The sequence below is a fragment of the Aricia agestis genome, chromosome Z (genome assembly GCF_905147365.1).
Source record: "Aricia agestis chromosome Z, ilAriAges1.1, whole genome shotgun sequence".
NCBI lineage: Eukaryota > Metazoa > Arthropoda > Insecta > Lepidoptera > Lycaenidae > Aricia > Aricia agestis.
Genome location: NC_056428.1, coordinates 27300238 through 27321654, shown reverse-complemented (window position 1 = coordinate 27321654; position 21417 = coordinate 27300238). Strand labels below are relative to the sequence as shown.

General features: G+C 36.8%; 1 protein-coding gene across 5 annotated transcripts in view; it reads right to left on the bottom strand.

Annotated features, from left to right (window-relative positions):
• Positions 1 to 5274: 5274 nt before the first annotated feature.
• The window catches only part of LOC121738400 (JNK-interacting protein 3), a 48172-nt gene continuing 32029 nt past the window's right edge, over positions 5275 to 21417 (bottom strand). For 3 of the 5 annotated variants that reach the window (XM_042130421.1, XM_042130422.1, XM_042130425.1), the window contains 11 exons: positions 21192 to 21343; positions 20494 to 20649; positions 19161 to 19271; positions 18504 to 18639; positions 17261 to 17450; positions 16476 to 16636; positions 14429 to 14589; positions 14092 to 14197; positions 13397 to 13543; positions 12616 to 12813; positions 5275 to 7349 (listed from right to left, as the gene is read on the bottom strand). In XM_042130421.1, the coding sequence (XP_041986355.1) occupies positions 7234 to 7349; positions 12616 to 12813; positions 13397 to 13543; positions 14092 to 14197; positions 14429 to 14589; positions 16476 to 16636; positions 17261 to 17450; positions 18504 to 18639; positions 19161 to 19271; positions 20494 to 20649; positions 21192 to 21343 (1634 nt within the window). In that variant the 3' untranslated portion in view covers positions 5275 to 7233. Of the gene's footprint in view, positions 7350 to 9935; positions 10048 to 12615; positions 12814 to 13396; positions 13544 to 14091; positions 14198 to 14428; positions 14590 to 16475; positions 16637 to 17260; positions 17451 to 18503; positions 18640 to 19160; positions 19272 to 20493; positions 20650 to 21191; positions 21344 to 21417 lie in introns of all 5 variants that reach the window. The other 2 variants (XM_042130423.1, XM_042130424.1) reach the window with 2 other exon arrangements.

Here is a 21417-nt window from a genome sequence, read left to right as displayed (position 1 = left end):
AGAGGTCCTTAAAGCGTGCATATTTGCATATTCTAGAAAATTTACGAATAAGTATATTGTATCTAGCTCCTAGTATACTAGCTTAGAACGTCAATTTCTTGATTCAATCCTTCCTAATAAGCAATTATTATGCCAAGAGTACCTACAGATTAATTGATATTATATTTAGCCTTATAAAGTGTATATAGCTGACAAGTGAAATCCTTGCCGCGTTGACTTTTGAGTGTTTAGGCATATTTAAAAGTGCGGCCTCTTAATTTTTTTTCCTACTGCGAAATATTTAACTTATAGCTTAGAATTTAGAATAAATATTTGAACAGAAGGAATTGAAACTGCCCATTAATATGCCATTATATATTGCAGCAAAATGCATATTTTCTAAGTTCATGAAACGAAATGGTCGCTCTACAATATGTCTCAATACTCAGTCCATACCCAATTATGTCAAATGCATAACTGCATAACGTTTTTGTTGATCGTAAACGTACCAATAGGAATTCTTTTTGACGTAACTATAATTTCAGTAATTTAAGTACCTAGGGTCCACAGCAATGTAGTTACCTAGATAACTTAGGAAACTAGGAAGCATCAGCGTCGAAAAACCATTTGAAACCGAGCACTCGGCTCGGAGACTATTGTAACCCGTTTATGTTCCCATGTTGATTTACATTGATACAGCTACTGGATGTACTGGTTTGAATCACTTGCTGGATGGGTATGGATTCAACGCTGGGATCCAATGACAACTGACAAGCGTCCACTGCTGTAACAATGTAAATCATCACTTGATAATTTTAATGCAAAACTTAAGCACAAATTCCTAATTCAAGCACTTCCGAATTCAGGTTTTTTCATTCTACCAGATGACGGTCACATCGTTTAGGAAGGCCTTAATTTTACCGTTTTTCTGAATTCCCCCCTTTATCATTTCCCTTATGAGTATTGCAATAATGTTCCTAATCAAAAGTAAATACTAGCCCAATTATAAAGCTCGTCGCAGGGACAGCTTGTCTCTTTCACACCGAAGAATTAAAAGCGAGAGGCCAATACTTTTGGGTGCGAGTGGAACTTTAGATCAATGGACGAATTTCTCTTTGTTCAGCGACCGGCCTAGCTTTACGGTCATTATTACGGTTCCTTTTATCGAAACTGCATCTAGATTAGGCGCTACATTCATAATCCCTAATAAATATACTGCCAAAACCAATACCTTTCGCATCGCTGTAGTCGGTAAAAAGGAAAAAAATAGGAACAGCAAATATAATCATTACAAAAAGCAAAACAATATAGATAAGAGTAAAAATTCGCTCAGCAGTAAAAATATGTCAATATAAGATATCAACTTACCAATATAAATAAAACATTAACAAAACAGTAAGAAGTGCTTGAAATATATTTGTTTATAGCTACGGAAGTTTAAAATTGAATTCTACCGCTTTTACATGTTTTTGTTTATACATGTTTGGTTATGTATTTGATTAAAAATAAATATATTCTACCGATTCTGTGTTATTTATTTCTTACCCTACGCACAATATTACGAATTCTTCTATTTGTCAGTATATTAAAGTCTAAGCGCTACTGGCTTCATTCTTATATCATATCATAACAAATATACTTACTGCCAATATCTTAATTCGCATCGCTGTATTGTACTGTACCATCGAAGTATTTGATTCATATGCAGTTGTCAGAGCTACTCAGTTGGTCGGGTTAGTGGTTATGTCAATTTAATATTAATCGTGCTGCACTGGGTTTGACGTAAAGCCATGGGAGAGCCATGCTTCGGCACGAATGGGCCGGTTCGACCGGAGAAACGTCCTCACAGAAAACCGGCGTGAAACAGCGCTTGCGCTGTGTTTCGCCGAGTGAGTGAGTTTACCGGAGGCCCAATCCCCTACCCTATTCCCTTCCCTACCCTCCCTTATTCCGTTCCCTTTCCATCACTACCTTCCCCTATTCCCTCTTAAAAGGCCGGCAACGCACCTGCAGCTCTTCTGATGCCGCGAGTGTCCATGGGCGACGGAAGTTGCTTTCCATCAGGTCACCCGTTTGCTCGTTTGCCCCCTTATTTCATAAAAAAAGCGACTAAATTACGTAGGTCCGCCAACTGTCTATGAAACAACTTCTCTGATAGTACCTACTTTACTAAAAGTTACACTTTAACTGGTTCGAAGAGGACTGATGCCCGGTTTCTGAACTTTAACAGGAGTTTATTTATTCAACAGCGTCGTTGATTGGTTAATGTTTTATAATTAAAATCACTAGCGAAAAGAAATCCTGTCAAAAAACTTCAGTACCGAGCATGAGTATAATATTAAAAAGTTATTTGTACCATGGAAGAAATTGATTCGTAGGCAGTTGACGCGGCGCGGGCAGCCGCAGACATCGACGAGCGTACGCAGCGAAATGGACCGGCCCATGCCGCCCCGTCGTCTGCAAAGCGCCTAAATGGAACGCGGGGTAGCAGGTGTGACGTCACCGAACGCTGATCGGTGTTTTGAAATCCGTTCCGTTTCACTTTTAATTCGTATTTTTTGTACAAAAAAATATATTTTATAAAATATTAACCTTGCCTTTCTTTTATATTTTTTAACGTTTTAATAGCAAAATTTTCATAAATATTATATTTGCATGTTCCCTATTAACCCGTCTACACAATGGCCATGGCTTGTTGTGTATTGATAGACCAGCATGGACCATTGTGAAGAGACACCTTCAGCTGTGATCTATGGCTGGGTTTGACATAACGCGACATCTGCCTATGAATAAACTTCTCTGATAGTACTTCAAAGTCAAGATAGAAACGAGAAGTATTTAAAAAATAAAACCATTTGCGATAGCAGCATTCTTTATTTCTTTGCATATCAAGTTAATTTTTCTTCTATAAATTGAAATATATGTAATTCCTAATAAGTAACATTTTGTATGCGTATTCTTTAAGTGGGCAATAATATACACTTTAATTGTGTCCACGTGAGTAATAAATTAGAATAAAGCTACGTTCAGACGACACGGAAGTTAATGCATTATCTTAACGTAGCCTTAAAGTAAAAAGTTTGGAAATTATTGCACATTTTTTTAAATAAATTATAATTTAAAATTGTTAATTAAATGAAGAATTAAAACAATTTCGTGGGTATACAATTTTACGTAACTCCTGTATGGCATATATTTACCGATACAAATGTCATAAAGTCATAATACAAACTCTTACAAACAATTACAATCAGTTACTACTTTAGAGCTATCAACTGACGACTGGGCGAAGTGTGCTCAATGTCATAGCTACAAGGAATAAGGATCAATTCAAACCGAAACGAAACGCAACTTGACGATGCGTAAAGGTAAGGCAACATTGCCAGTCATACGGCGTCGCTCCTTGACATTTCGATTTCAATGCATAATTGCGTCTTGTTAGAGCCTGTCCAGATGAGGCGTTACTCGCGCGTACTCGAGATACTAGAGCTACATAATATTATATCGCGTCCAGATGCTTACGCGCGTAAAACGCTTCTCACCCGTAAACCGCGTGAGCGATGCGCGAGTCGAGATACTTGGGTGCCATTGCAGCGTCCAGAACTAAGCGCTAGTCCGTTGCGAATGATCGTATTTGATTGGAGCGTGATAACTTCGAGTCCATGTTTGTAGCGTAAAATCGCGCGTAAAACGCGGTATCTCGATGGAATACAAATTGAAACGCGCGTATGGACTTCGCGTGTAAAACGCCTTATCTGGACAGGCACTTAATCTTCATTTCGGTGTAAACTGATCTAAGGCTCACTTACACCAGTCTGGATTAAAGTTAAGCAATGGCTAAGTATCATCTTTCTCCCTCTCTCTCTCTCTCTTCTGTATATTAATGAAAGAGAAGGTATATGTATATAACCCAATGATTATCTTTATCCAGACTGGGGAAAGTGAGCCTAAGTAACAGGCGCCAGCGACTAGTCACAGCTCTAAGACGGTAAGGCAATACGTGAACAATGTTTATCGCAGCTATTACTAATGCAACTTTAATCAAAATATTAATGTTAGAATGATCTTGTGATTGTACATTATATTTTTGATGATTTTTAAATCACGTTTGTTAAAAAATCCATTTGTAAATATATTTCCCCTATATATTTTTTTAAGTATATTAATATATTTAACTTTCAGTTAATTTGCTCTAGTGTTTCAGTCAAGGCTATTAACTTTTTTTAACCCCACTATCAAATCATTAGCAAAGTATAATAATAATCATAGTTATTGTCCAAAGTAATTTGAATACAATTCCGTTCAACGCCGAATACCTTAACGAGTATACAGGGTGTTACTGGTGTTAGTCATCAAATGAGCCCGTCAATACGAACAACTTTTTTATGAGAACAATGCTGGGAACCTAACAACTTGTATAAGTTAAGTGACAAAAATACATTGTAATTTGATGAAAAATAATAACAATTATTAATTCCTATCAATATTTCAACATACATTGCTTTTTGTTTTATGAAGTATGTTTTAAGATCACAAAAAATATTCGTAAATTGTAAAAAAGTTGTTACTTGTCATGACTTCGATAAACATTGCACAATATCACACAATTTGTCGCCGCTACAAAATTTTAACAAAGCAAAACAATTTAAGCCTACATTATAAACTATGTCGTCGTCCGTTCTGACTAGGTTACAATTATTATTATCCAAATATTCATTACGATTTTAAGGGTGCGTTTCCACCAGAGATGTGATGCGAGGAATGTGTTTTTGAGAACCAATAAAATCGCTTCATTGACGTGAGCTTGCCGTGGCCTCGCCCAGCGCAGCGATTCTATTGGATCTTAAAAACACATTCCTTGCAACACATCTCTGGTGGAAACGCACCCTAAACCAAGACTAGGTCTACGACAGATCCTAGTCTAGATTGCCCCTGCAGGCTAAGGTCGTATGTCTTAAATCGTATTTAGTGTAAGCAATGAAAACATAAGAAAGTTAAGAAAAATAGCACAAGAATTTTGGCTTAGCAGTGTAAAAATTATTATATATATCTTAAAAAGAATGATTATTTGATGATTTACAATTCAATTACATTAACTTCTATAACACACAATATAGTTTAGATTCTAATAAGTATTATGTAATAATAAAAAGTAATAAATAAAGACATAAGATTAGTCTGGAACTTCACAAATAAAATACAAAGTCACATATAATATTATAAAAATATTTGTGAGCTAAGCCAAAATTTAAAAAAAAGTAAGGAAATTATACACTAAAATAAATTATTACAGTGGTTACAACCTAAATCTCACACTATATTTGCACCATCGGTTGTTCGAAATACATAATGTATGTTGATATAAAAACTCTAGCCTCCTAGAGTATAATAATAATTACATAATCGTAATTCCATTTAAAACCTAATATAAAATAATAATACTAGTTATTTTAAAATTTCAATATTCAAATTCATAATCAAAGTACTAAAGAAACTAGATAACTTATCAAAGTTAAAAAAATATATTAAAAATTCTAAAGAAAAAAAATTAAACTAATGATATTGTGATGAAGTCAACCACAGCCAGTGAACTTTCGGTCACAAGATTCCTTATCAATGAGATGACTTAAACTCCGATTTTTAATATTAGTAAAGTGTGATTTTTGAACTATACTTCACTGTCATTTCTTTGTTTGTTATAGAGACATAATGGTGTAAAAATTAATTACGGATATTTTGAACATACAATATATTGTAGAAATAAATATGTTTGGGCAGAAAAGTAAGTTTCATACCCGAAAAAATGTCTACCTTCTTATGGATGAGTTTTCCTTGAGTGGAGAGTCACCCATACATGGAATTATTTTTTTTTACTTTAATATGATGATTTTTTGGCCAAACGTCTTTATATAGGCGTATCTTTATGTTTGATAGTAAGTTCAAAATATCCGTATAATTTTTTTTGTCTGTCATTTATACACTGACATTAAAAATCTGAGTACAGTTAAAACTATCTCCAACTGACTAACACTACACACTACGACTATATTAAATATTTGGTGGTTACGCCTTGTACATTACACCTAAATGAGATTATGCTTAACATTACAAACTAACATAATTTGTACACCGCGTTCAAGAATAAATACAAATGGTGATTATGAGCGATAGCACGCACAAGTTAAGGAGGCACCTCAATCTAAGAAAACTCTATAGAATAAGGTGCCAAGTTAACTTCTGCGTGTTGTGTAATAGAAAATATTTATAAAACAAAGCGTCGTGTATTACGAAGAAGCACACTAATAAGTATAAATAATTTCATAATATGTTTAGTCCATTAGCCGTGCACTGCTATACGATCGGAGACGTATGTGTGAACTACACCTAGCTGACTGACCAACATTGTCTATCTTTGTCTAATATTGTTATCTAAGGGAGACAGCAGTGTACTCTTCTATTGGAAGAAAGAGACAGATATAGACAATATTCCCTCTGTCAGCAATCGCACCCTACAAGTGTGATATAAGCCATATCAGTGATATGGACGTGTGAATAGGTAAAATGGAATAAGAAGGGCCTGCACTATGATAATACAAAAGCTACACCTAATTTGCGTAACGCAACCAAACTTTCACCCATACAATACTGATTTCAACCTCCACTTATATCCCTTTTGGGCGACCGAAAATGTAGTTTAAGATTTTCCGAAAGGGTTTATTTTGCCTCTTACTATATGCTAGGTAATTTGGGGACGGATAGAATGAAGTGACAGTGAGATGATGATGAAAATCTCCAAACACACGGGCAATGCAATAGTAGTAGGGGAATTGAGCTATTTGGTGCAACTCATGGACAATGAAGTCATTTTAAAAATATTTACTGGAATTGCGCTTTAAACGTTATAGATTTAGATCAACTAGCTTTGGTAGCACTGGCATTAATGGTGAAAGGTTGCCATCTGAATGTTTTAAGAACTAGGGCATTACCCGTGAAACTCCAAGCATTGTACTCCAAAATTTAGAACACTGGAGTCCAATGCCCGTACAAATTATGAGCTTTGACAATCAACATAAGTGACGTCATACCACGGACGTCGCACATTGCCCGTGCGAGCAAGACGGCAATATAACAGCTACATTCTCAGTCGCGTCGTCCTATTCACACTTACACGTCGAGCGGGTTCTGCGGCTTAGTAGAGGTGCACACATAGACGTAGTCCGACTCGGAATCCTGGCGTGCGCGGCTGGCGCTCCGTTAGGCGACCACCTGCCACACTATCAGGTGGCTCTTGCTGGCTCTATCCGCCATGGAGCTGTGCCCACTCGAGCCGTCCTCGGCTACCACGACCGAGTCTTCCATCTCGGAGTCCGCTGGAAGTAGAGGGATGATGAGCACAGTCGAAAAATTGTAGGAATACCCAGAATGGATCAATGAAGTGGTTGCCAATGGCTGACCACAATGACAACCATTTCGTTTTATCAATTCTGGGTCAATTGTTACCAACCTCTTCGGAGCCTGACCAGAAACGTTGGCATCAGTGAATGTTCTACAGCTTTTTAATGTTTTTTTTTTTTTGCGTATTTGTTAATGATTAAAATTGAATAAGAAATAGACAAAAATTATAATTTAAAAACCACAGTCCAAACAATTTTTGATAGCAATACATAGTCGACACTTAAAAAAAAATATGTATATTCAATCGCAACACGGATCTGGTCAGGCTTTAGAGAGTACACAACAAAAAAATTTTACGACGTCACAACGTGTTAAAAAGTATCCAAGAAAATTTTTAGTCAGTGCACAACTTTTTACATAAATGGTATGTAAATGACAATTTTTAAAAATTTTACTTGAATGGAATTACTAACAGGAAGTCTTATTCATTGTAACATGGCGTTATCATGCACTTTATTAGGTGCGACACGACACGGCGCGACACTCACTTCCATAGAGCTGACGTCTGTAAAAGGTCAAATTCAAGTTTGTAAAACACTTTGATGTTTTACAAACGTCAATTCTATGGAAATGAAGTGTCGCGTCGTGTCATACTTGTGCGGTTTCACCTTTAATAAGAAGTGGTTGAGACTATAATGCAAATGATATAAGACTCCCTGATAGTACCTTTCATGAACATAAATTAAGTGCACCAAATAAAAATTCTGAAAAATTATGTTATTTCCTATTTCAATATTTACATTATTTAACAAGTTTCTATAACAAAAATTAAACCACCGAAAGTTTTACAAAATAGACTAAAGTATTATTGTTATTTCTAATGTAAGTATGTTCATAAATATTTAAAAACTATCTCTTCTAGGCCAGGTAGGTAGTCACATTTTTATAGCATTTTTTAAACTAAATTATATGACTCTGACAGATCTGTATCTAGAAAGGAATAATATTTTTACAAGTAAATTAACCATAATAAAAATCATAGGGACTCTCTCCACTAAAAACGCTACTTATCTCCGGGTTATTTTTCAGAAGAAAATTTTTACACTCTCCTTTATATCATACGTTTCGAATGTGAGCTGCGAGGAATCATTAAAAATGTGTGAAAAATTTGGTGTTAGACTCAAGTCACACTTAGGCATAGTCGAATATAATATGGAAGCCTTGAAAAGCGAATGCGCGCTAGCATATTTTCATAGCAGAAATTTGTAATTGAATAATAGAACAATATAGATGCCAACAATAGTATGCCGTAGACAAAAAACATGACGCGTCGCTACGCTTCGACTCTGCCCCAGTGTGAGTAGAGCCTAAAAGTACCGTTACGATACCGATTCTGACAAAAACAAAATAAAATTCCGCTTTATGACATAGGCTATAGGTTTCATCTTACTCGACGCCACTAGCTTTTACGCCACAAGCGGCGGCAGTATGGGTCGCTACACAAATGTCAGTAGAAAATTATACCTATAGCCTATGTCATAAAGTGGCATTTTATTAGTATAATTTTTATCAGTCGCGGCTAGCCGCGTCAATAATCAGAAAGTCACTTTAAGGGGTATTATACAAAATACTCTTCTGGGCCCCTGATACCTCGAAGCTCGTGCTCGAATCTATAAGTTATTATATTATTATTAAGTAGTTAGAGCTTGCAGATGTTGTTGTTGCAATCAAAACTTTGCAACAACGTCCAAACTATTAGTAGTTAATAACTTTCTCAATGCATGCTAATCGAGCTAGAAAATACATTTCGGCTTTAACTATGCTTTATAGGTTATTCGGAAACACTATCGTTTCTATATTATGTTACTGCGATGGCTTATCGACCCAAAGATGATGTTATGTTGATGATGCTTCGTTATAAAATATTCTACGCATCATATATTTTACTTCTAATAGGTATGGTTAGTTTTTGTTTACGGGAAAAGGAAGAATGACTAATGAATAGATGTTCCCCTTTGAGAAAAAAATTACACAATGAACAAAATGTACAATGTTTTATCCTTACCTGTCGAGAGATTTTTTCAATGCAACCGACAATAACAAAACATTGTATAGTATATTCACTGTGTAAAATGTATTAGTAGGACGATAAAAATATGTGCGGAGGTAAAATTGAAAAACATTGTACAAATGGTTACTGCTTATGAAGTGACAAAATGATTTGCAATAATTCAGAGATGCAGCTGGACTTCCGACGTCTGTTTATATAATATTATGTATGATGAATTCCATGATGTTCTAGAGGAGAATTAGGCACAAGTAAACCTTATATATAATAATTATAATCAGTACAACTTTACTTTGTATGTTGTATACATAATTATTGTTATCATACCATTATTTTACCATATAAAAGTCGTTCCACCTAATCTACAATATTGTATTTTCATAATGTTCTAGAGTAGAATGGGCAATGTTAATGCAATGTGAACATTTACATGTGAACCAAAAACCCGGTGTTACATGCGGTTAGTGTTTTCCCAAGCTTGTGCATGACTTACATTTAGACGTACCGGCAAAGGACATATTACTAAACTATCAGGTACTTTCAGGACTCAACAATCTGCCATACTATGAGGTGGGACGCGATTTCTCTGTCGTCAGCATGCTCTTCTAATGAGAAAAAAATATAAATGCCACTATGGCTAAACAGAATGGTCGCTTTTCTACTTTATGTTAAACGTTAAAAAAATATTTAATGTAATCTTAATGTATGAGAAATGTAAACAATTTATTTCATTTTATGAGTATTGCTTTACAAATACAATAAGTGGATTATTCGTACAGTCAAGACGTAAAGAAACTTTTAAGTTGTAATCATAATATAATAAAAATATTGAATAAATAAAGTGTTTACATTGATCTGTTTTAGCTAAAGTTCTAAAAATGGATTCGATTGACTTTGACATGATAACTAGTCAATGTAAATTTTCATGAAAGCTTTTGTAAGTTTATTGTTACTGAAACCTATGGTTGGATGGTATTTAAGCAAAACAAGTTATTATTTTAGTAGAAAAACGACATTTAAAACTTAAAAACCAAGTGTGAAACAAACCTTATATCACCAACCATATTTTAATTGCAAATAACACCTTATTAGGATTAAGACATAAGCGATTATAAGCAGGTATGTGCACCTTATAATACCGAAAATCGAGAGTTGTGAAGATATGGAAATTGTTAAAAATTAATATAGCGTTATTTGATCTATAGCCCAGCACCGAACACATAGAATTTTGGCCATTGACCTGTCAGTACTTGTTTTACCATTTGCATCCCTGTAGGAACGATACAAGCTATATAGCTAACTATTCTTGGACGAGTAAATCAAATTTTACTTGTTCGGTGACCTAGCTATAGACCTGTTTTAGTAATGAAACTTTACTTTCTTTTTGTTTAGAAAAAAAAATACGTACTTAAATAAAAATTACAGGTTTTTGAAATACGAAAAAATCATCCACAACTATTCAGTTTCGGTGTAATAAGGCGGTGAGGGGAAGAATTTAACATGATGATAGTCTTGATTGACAGGATATTAAAGTTGGTTATGGCGAATGTTAAATTCAGCCGGCTAGCTAGCCTATCAGTTTTTAACAGCTTAATAGCGTTACGTGAAATCGGATTACTTACGCCACGGCGAGAGCCGAACCTTGTTAAATGTATTTTTAACGGTAAACGCGTAAGTAAGTTTTTCGTATTTATTAATCCCTAATTTAAAAATATAGTAAACTTATATTTGATATTTAAAACGTGAGTAAAATGTTTGCGTCCATGATATACATAAATATATCGCGTTTATAGCGTTCTTAAAGTTCCGAAGGTATTTTTTTTTAATAATCTTGAGCTTTCACAACTAACGGCCGTTCCCAATATTTGATCTATCTCTGGTTTTGCCCTACTAGAGATAGGAATAGCTCACATTAGACATTAGAGACATATATTTTATGTCAATTGTGAGCTATTCCTATCTCTAGTAGGGCAAAACCAGAGATAGATCAAATATTGGGAACGGCCGTTATTCAATGCAGCCTAATGGGCAGTACTGACTATCGGTATTACTCCATAGTTTTATTCCAAATCGAGTAAAAATTATCGTGTGGACCGCAAAACTCACAACCTTCGGCTGCATCGTGCGGGCTCGATGGAATTAAATAAATTTAATTTCCTTCGAACTTACTCGACGCGAGCCGTCGGGCTTTACTCGTCCACACGATAATTTTAACTCGATTTGGAGTAAAACTATCGAGTAATGCTGAATGTGTGGACGAAAGCCCAAACTGTGGTTTTTACTCTACGTAATTGCTCGATCGACTAAAACCGTATGTGAGTACTTAGCATTAGTCTACTTCAAACGTAGTGATAAGTCTGCACAATTCGATCACAGAAGATACATCAACAAAATTTTAACATTTCAAATGACCAACCAGTATATGAAATCCCGGTACCATTATGATATGATATAAAAAATAAAGACGTGTCAACTGTGAGTACAGATAGCTAAACGCTCGGGCACATTGGGCGTGTATCCGAGTAGATGGCATTGGACACACTTCCAAGCGTTTTGAATACATCCCATCGTTTACTAGGATCTAAATGTACAGTTTCATCGTCCGCATCATAAAGCTACTTAATTACCTATTCGGAAGTCGATATATCCTTCTTCGCAGATATAACGAGCATCTATGATCGAACTGTGCTGTTTTACCCTCCGAACAACAACGTTACTTATTAATTACCTATTCGGAAGTCGATATATCCTTCTCCACCGGATTCGACGAGCATCTGTGATTGAACTGTGCTGTTTTACCGTCCGAACCACAACGTTACTTAATAATTACCTATTCGGAAGTCGATATATCCTTCTCCGCCGGATTAAACGAGCATCTGTGATCGAACTGTGCTGTTTTACCCTCCGAACCACAACGTTACTTATTCGGAAGTCGATATATCCTTCTCCGCCGGACTTAACGAGTATGGGTGTGGGGCAACATAGATGGGCAAGCTCCCGGGCGTTTTGAACACATCCCATCGTTTATTACGATCAAACTGGGCAGTTAATTCGTCCAAATCATAAAACTACTTAATCGTATATTGATATAATATCCTTCTCCGCAGATATAACGAGCATCTGTGATAGAACTGTGCTGTTTTAAACTACGAACAACAACGTAACTTAATTACCTATTCGGAAGTCGATATATCCTTCTCCGCCGGATATAACAAGCATGGGTGTGGGGTCGTTGTCGCGGGATGCGCCGGGCACCGCAACGAAGAAGGTCACGGCGTCCCGGTGGCCGTGGAAGCTGAGCTGCGCGTGCGCCATGGAACACCAGGGTATGGCGCCGGTGGGACTCGCTGAGCGGACTAGGGCTGCGTGACCTGGGAAACGTATAATATACTTACATACCATAAATAAATGTATTTATAGCATGCAATTTTATCTTCAGTCAATGTAAGTCGTGAATTACGACTTGCGATCAGTTTGATCTATGAATCAATTTCGTTCATTGTGTTTCTATAACGCTACAAGTACGTTTATGTGTCTATTCACACTAGGCTGAAAAAACGCGGCCGTAGTTCGGCATGATTACGCCTGCAATGTATTTTAAATTACTGATGACATACCATGTCGAACTAATGTCGTGTTATATTGTATGCGTAGGGCATTGCTGCCGTCATCATGCCGATGCCGAACCATAGTTCGAAGTCGAAGAAATTATGCCGCCGAAGCCGCGTGTTTTCGATCTATTGTGTTTAGGTACTAAATTTGTAACCCATCACGTACGAATTTGTAGCTAAACAACAGCAATGTTTTGGGTGATGAGTCGGTGTACAGAATTCTGCGTGCTCCAAGACTGAACTAAATAAAATAACCAAATTATGAAATGAATATGTCCTCTTGGGGGTCACATGGGGGTTATTTTCCCTCCATTTTCATAGACACAATAAAACAATAACCCACCCGGTACACTCCTCCCTGGAGGCTGAGGCTCCTTAGCTCCCTCTGACAACGGCACCGATATCACCACACCATTCCCAGTTCCGATCCACAATCTCCCTGAACTAATCAGAAGCCCCGTGATCCGAACTAGGGAAAACCCCAGCTTGCCTAAAACAAAAGTAAAATTTTAAAAATACTCATACGAATCACGGATAACAATAGAAGTGTGAAGCAAAAAACAATTTGAAAAGTATTAAGAAAAACAAAATATGTAACAATTGCAGACATAAGTGAATGAAGTGGCTAACTATCAATTTATAACATAAGGGCACTAACTCATTTCTTCCCTTATAATTCAAACGGACCTTGTAACTTACCTACTTCATTGTCTGGCTAACTTTTTAAGTACTTACACATAAAATCCAAATTTTTATAGCATTTTTCCAGTCCTAAAGCCTTTGTCAATGCTATTTAGCTTAAGAATGTTAGTAAGCCACAATATCTACTTACGTCTTTGATTGTCCCGTTACACTTAACACACACACAATTCAGAGCGCAACGCGACGAGTAGATGAATTTCTTTTGTATGGATATGACAGACTTCAATTGTGTGAGGCATCATGCAAGTCTGTCAATTCGATACAAATTTAGAAATGCATCTACGCGTCGCGTTGTGGTCTGAATTGACACTTACAACATTAAAAAACAAAGCTTACCTGTTCCCAACATCTTGCTGACGTACGGCTCGATGTCTACGTCTTTGAGGTGCTTGTATGTGTGCGCGTGGTATAGACGCAAAGCGGAGTCCATTTTTATCGACACCTGTATAAAATTGTTTATTGTTAATGTTCAATTTTTTTCAGGAGTTTGTCTTTTAAATAGCGTTGTTGATTGCTTAACAAATAACTAGTAAATATATAAACTGCGTCAAAAAAAATAGGGTACTGACGCAGGTCCGGGTCTAGCAGGTGCATCTTGTTACGTTAGCCGCACCACACTGTGTAGCCGACAACGCAGAGACAGCGGACTGTGGAATAGAGACAGTTGACTCACCCATACTCCATCTCCGTCGCACGCCATCTGCCTCACTTGGCTCTCCTGTCGCGGGTGCGCCTCCATGGTGTGAAGCAGTTGGCGCGAGCGCGGGTCTATCACGTGCACCTTGTTGCGGTAGCCGCACCACACTGTGTAGCCGACAGCGCAGAGACAGCGGACTGTGGGATATCGTGGAATGTAAATACCATTGTGTGAGCAAGACCACAAAGCATCGGACACGACCGACGAGACAGCAACGCCAAACATGAGTGACATGCATAATATTTGGAGATGTGCCGATCATGACTTTGGCCTACTACCCGACTAGCCGATTAGTCGGTTGCAAAGAAGCCGACTAATCGGCCGACTAGTCAGCCAAACCGATCATGGTTTCGGATGTTTCTGTAACGCTTTGTGTACTGCTGATTCGCGGGTAAGTCGCATGTACACCGCCTGCGAACGTGTCGGATCGTGTTTTGGCACAGAATATATATTAGTAGTATCAACAGATTTCCCACTCGTGATACCCGTTTAAAAAAATAACTCATGCTACGATACTATAAAGTTCAAATTCCGACCGCGCAGTGCTAGGTGCCTACCATTATATTTGCCTACATGTGCGCTCTCTTTCTATCGCGTAAGAGGTACGACGAAATCAAGATTGTCACCTTCTAGAAAATAAAATAATCTGCTTTTAATTACTATAGCTACTAATAGCAAACTTTTTTATAGTAATAATCAAATTTTAGTAACCCAACGTATATTTTATAATAGTTTTATATTCGATTATGGTGTAGGAGCTGGTCAGGAATTGTTTACAACTTAAACACTTATGTTTATTTATGTGTGGTATGCGGTTTGTTTGTAACAAATTGGTTTATTTGCCATGTTTGTGTATTTTTTTATCTTTTTTTGTATTTTAAAGTCTTAAATTACTTTATTGAAATATTTTTTTGACTTTTTTCAATCGTTCATATTTATCAGATTAATAACGATTCTGTCACAGCGGTTAAACCAGTACGTAGATATATGCGACGAAAAAATCTTGCGCGCGCGTCACCACTCACCACTCGCTTGTGAGTCCCTTGTGATCTGCCCCTTTAAAGGGGTACTTACAGTTCGATACCTAAACGCGCGAGTGGGACAGGCCTGGTTTTGGTTATGTTCACGTCATAAAGCAGTAGATGGTTTACAGGATATATTTTTAGTAACATTTTTTACTGTACATAATGTGTAACATGAAATCTTGCTTTAATAATTACCTAATTTCATAATACAAATCGCGGAGTCTTTTGTACATATTTTATAAAAATAAATTTTCGTTATAAATGTTTTTTGAAGAAGATATTAGTAAGTACCTATGTTGTTATGTTTGGTCTTAAAGATACAACTTTTATTTCTTTATCTAAATGACATAGATATTTCTTTGTCAATAAGTAATTTCAGAAACCATTCATTTAATTTCAACATAATCAAGGTTTTTCTTAAATGTAATTTCAATAATAGTATAATAATAAAAAGCCGGATGGTCGGAGGTTTTTGCCGACTATTCGCCGACTACAAAAGTGGCCGGATAGTCGGCACATCTCTAAATATTACAGTCACATATATTGCTATACGCAAACACATACACGCGCTCGCACAGAACTTGTGCAATCGTTTCCCCAATTCCGAATCAGCTATTTCTATGCAGAAAGCTAGTGGTGTTTTCTTACTTATCATTAACTTAGTCGCACACAAAAATACCAATTTAAAACATCTCCTACCTTTCCAAACTCATACATAATAACCACATGTACAATAAGATTGCAATGATTATGTTTGATATCACGCCACTCTTTAAGTAGCAACAATGCTGCCCCTTTCTTAAGATAAACTCTCGTAAAAAAGACTGGAGTTCATTTATAGTTTTATCTATTCAACAGTATTTTCGATTGCTTTACTATTTGACGTTAGCCAAACAAAAGTGCTACTGAATAGACAAACTCATGTCAGATAAATTTAGAAGTCATTGGTCTTATTCCTGCTACATTATCAGTACATAAATGAATCAGTGCAAACTTACCCGAGTTTTTCGGATCTCCGAGAGTCAGTATCCAGTACTGAGTGAAGTCCCACTGCCCGTCCGCTTGCCGTGCGAATATGGCCACCGTGCCGTCAGCCAGCGCCACGATACAACGCGACGAGCATGCCACTATAGCTAAGATGGCGTCGTTTAGCTTTACCCTGGGAAATGACACGGTGTTAGTTATTTCCAGGAGGGAAAGTAAGAAAACAATTTTTGGATAAACGTAGAAGTAGAATAATAACAACTATATTATTATCAACAACAGATCATCAGTTATTTTTATGTCAAGTTTTTGCGGATAATATTCGCAAAAACGGATATATTAAATGGACAAGTGACTTAATACAAAAGAAAGAGGATACTTCTGCAATCAAAAACTCAATAATGCAGTAAGGAAGTAAGTTGTAGCATTAACGCAAATTAATATTTCTGCTATCATAACACTTTGTATTGTTACAATTTAATTAGGATTGTAAGGCCGGGCGCGCACTAGCTGCCAGGCCGCGGTGGACATCGAGATAGATACCTTAGTATAAAACCGCCATAGACCACGCGCACCTGGCCGCACCGAGACCAGCAGCCACACCATACTTTTGATGGCCGCTGCGGCCTGGCCGCTAGTGCGCTATAGGCTTTAGACCATAGACCACGCTCATATTGTCTATTAATTGGAAATAATCCAACCAAATGACGTGGGCCCGCCAACAGCCTACGAATCAATATTTCTGATGGTACTACATCTTTCCCATCCAATACATACCTCTAAAAATTCAACTACTCACCTAGCCAAACACTTGCTGTAGTTTCCCATAGCTGAGTGTATGTACAGATTCCCGCTCTTAGTACCGAGCCACATGGTAGCCATGACTGTTGACATTTTTCGGTCTTGGACATCGGTGCGACTCTCCGCGTTGGATTGTTCTTGAGCAAACGCATCTACGCCCGGCTCGGGTGATGCTCGCCTTTCAGATTCTAGAAGTAACGGATGTTTGAATTATTATCTTCTAAATATAATTTATATTCAAGCAATAGACATAAAGACTACATTTATTTTATTTATCTATATTATGTGTTTCTAGATAACATGATAACTTTGCTGCTATATTGAATGCTATATGCATTGAGCGGATTTAAAAAATGTCTGCGAAAAGTCATCTACAACAAGAATCTATAAAATAATAAATTTATAGCCAGAAAAGAAAGATAACATAATAGTTTTTGATCCACGAGTAACGTTAACCCAGGCTGGCCACATTATATCAGAGTATTTCTGTTGTCCACTTTTCAAAATTATTTGTGTTGATTGCTTAAAATATAATGTTATAAGATTTTAAGTAGCAACTGCTATTAAACTACCTTTTATAGTAGTCGAGCTCAAAGGTGGGCTTTCACCAAGTTTCTGTTGCCAAATTTTCAAAACTAGAGATCGCCCAATGGTCGAAATTTGACCTTAGTTTCAACGACTTTAGGACTACTACCTATATTTTGTAAAAAATATTGACTATCATATTTTTTTCAACTCTTGTCTCTGGGACTCAGCTGATCTCAGACTGGCCGTGTAAGCATTGTCTAGTATAGTATCTAAGATTCAATAAAAAAACTATAATCCATTTTCAATTTGTCACCTTGTTGTCAACAGACTTCAACCATAAATAAAAGAGTTTAATTCGTATGTATAGGCTTGTCACTCAAAAATCTGTCATTTTCCCTAGTGTGTGTGTTGTAGTGTGTGTAATGTTTTATCGATGCACTCCTTCACCATATAAACTATATCTGTGCAAAATTTCATTCACCTACGTTTTCCCATTTTTCGTCAAAAGGGATACAAAGTTTTTGGCTCACGTATTAATATATAGATTATTTGTGTTGATACCATAATTTTATAAGATTATAGGACAACAGCTATTAAACTACCTTTAATAGGACTCGAGCTCAGAGGTGGATTTTCACCCCTATTTTCAAAATTATTTGTGTTGATAGATTAAACAATTCTATAAGATTTTAAGACAACAGCTATTAAACTACCTTTAATAGGAGTCGAGCTCAAAGGTGGGCTTTCACCGAGTATTTCGCTGTCTTCCTCTTTCACGGTGGAGTCGTTTTCGCCCGCTGGCGGCTCTTTCACGGGCGTGCTTGGCGGCGTCAGTAGTGTAGCTTTTACCTGCAAATATTATTAATTAGAATATTTTTGGGGTTTTAAATTCCATTATATTCGAAATAAGAAGGCCGTAATACGTTAAAATTGTTAACTTTAAACAAATATTATACGTTGTCCGCAACAGCTATTATGTTGCGTTCAATGTAGAATTACGATGGGCTCATTGCTGATTGTTTATTTAACTCGTTCACAAATATATTAGTATATTCTTTTTAGTTTCTTTACTATCAGAGAAGTTAATTCATAGGAAGAACGTAATTTGGTAGCGTTATGTCAAAACCAGGCTGGGTCAATGTTAGCTGTGATCTGTTAACCAGCAGACAGATCACAGCTAACATTGAATTGATATACTCCGACCAAATGTGAATGGGTCCGTCAACTGATTACGAATTAATTTCTACGATGGTACCAACGCGATTGAATAAAGCAATATATTGGTGGACGAGTGGCTGAAACAAGTGGCGAAGAGTCTATGCACGAAGCTCTTACGTGCTCGTTCCATACAAGGCAATAGTAGTACTCACCAATCTAGTGCTGCCTACAATGACCTCCTTATCGCTGTTTTCGGCTCCGTCGTTCATCAAGCCATTTTGACTGTCGCCGGATGACCCTTTACCAACGCAGAAGAGTGATTGCTGGAACAAATGTATATGGTAAATAAAATTATTCTAAAAACTTCAAAGACCAGACTGCTACGGTGAATTGCAGCGTGTACTGATAGAATAACGCATTGTGTGTCAGCTCATCAACAAATCGTCAGCAAATTTTATCTTCCGTGACGTTCAAAACAAGAGTTAGTTATGGGGAATTTAACTTGGACGAAAAATATAATTGAACTCCGCAAACGCTATTTCAGAAGAAAATATATTATTATGTTGAAGTTGAAGAATAATTAATTCCCCTGAGATAACGAATAAAATACGTTCCGTGTACAATCGGAGAAGTTTATCCATAGGCAAATAGCGGACTTATATAATTTGGTCGCTTTGTGTCAGACAGATTACGATTAACATTGAATTGACATAATTCGACCAAATGACGTAGCTAGTACAGTAGCGTCAACTGCCTATGAATCAATTCCTTCAATGGTACTTTATATCTTACTAGCGACCCGCCCCGGCTTCGCATCGGGTATAAAATATATAGCCACTGAAAAAATTTCATTATTACTACCCGTGGCCCGCATTGGTCGGTACCGCCCCAAAAGCTACTTCCCGCAATTTTCAAATCTGTAATATCTTCGAAAATATTCATTTAAACCATATGCTGTAAAGGGCCATATAGATCTACATTAAATCAACAATGTATATAAGTTATTTAATTGGATAAGGATTAATGCTGTATTTATTAAAATTGCTTCGAAAATTATCCATTATTTGTCATAAAAAGAAAATGACAAAAAATGTTATTGTGGGATATCCATAAGAAATAGACATAATATGCCATCGCGGAGTTTTTTGTAGACCTTTTCAATGTGTACAATACTTGGTACATTATTTTGATAAATCTCTATAGGGTTCAGCCTGCGTTTGCAATGTAAGCGGAAAAAATGTAATTATTTACGACATCACATTAGAAACCCCAACAATAACAGTATTTCTCCACTATTTATGAATGTTATTATACCTATAACCTTCCTCTTGAATCACGCTATCTATTAAAGAAAACCGCATCAAAATCAAAACACAACAATCAAAACACAAAGAACAAAGGGACATGAGGGAAAAAGCGACTTTTTTTAATAATATGTATAGAAAACAGTGAAAATAGTAACATTATTATCCCACGACAGCCTACTGCGAAGAGAGAGAGAGAGGGGGAAAAAGAAGTCAAAATAGAGACTGATGAGATACTCACAGAGTGCCTCTTGCTATCATTCTCTGTGCTCATCCTCTCCTCATACTCGCGGTAGTCCTCGTCGATGGCACCGGGCACTGAGGCCACACATAGTATCTGTTTGTCGCTAACCGGAAACGACTCTATCACCTCCGCTGGATTGTTGGCGTCTATTATCTGGAACAAAAATAAAGGTTAGACGTTCCGCGCAGTTCCGCCCCCGTAAACAAGAAATTACACGGAAACCGTACATTTTACCACAAAACAGTTGCTAAATCTGTGCCAAATTGCTTTAAAATAGGTCCTGCCTGCCTAGCATACGCCAACGAGATATCTCACTATTATCTCGACAAAACTCTATAAAAATGTGTTATTTCGATGATACATCTACGCGAGAAAAAATGTTTGTCATGCTATGGTCAATAGAGATGAAGAGACACCATGAAACATCGAGAAAACATGTAGAGTGAGATATCTCGTTGGCGTATGCTAGGCTGACAGGTGTTCGTGGGATAAGATTGATCGAAATTGATTATCGAGCCATTACTTAGTTAAAAGCACACCATTTAGGCTATAAAGGTTTAGCTCATATGTATTAGTTATTTCTCACAGAGATAAAAAGTAATTTCAGAATCAAATTAGCGGTACATACTGAGTTCATATAAAATCTAGATTCTCGACTTTATGATGCAAGTAATAAAGATCAACAATCAACATACCATAACGATGCACTTGTTTTGCGTACTCGCGCATATCCAAACTAGCGAGGAGAGGTTCTTCTCTGTGTGTTCAGTGACCTGCGTGGACTGCAGCTGTCTGTTGATCTGGTCGATCTCAGCTGAGCCCAACGTCGCTTTGCTCATCTCGTACGCTGAAATTATTATTTTTTTTTTTAATGAAATAAGGGGGCAAACGAGCAAACGGGTCACCTGATGGAAAGCAACT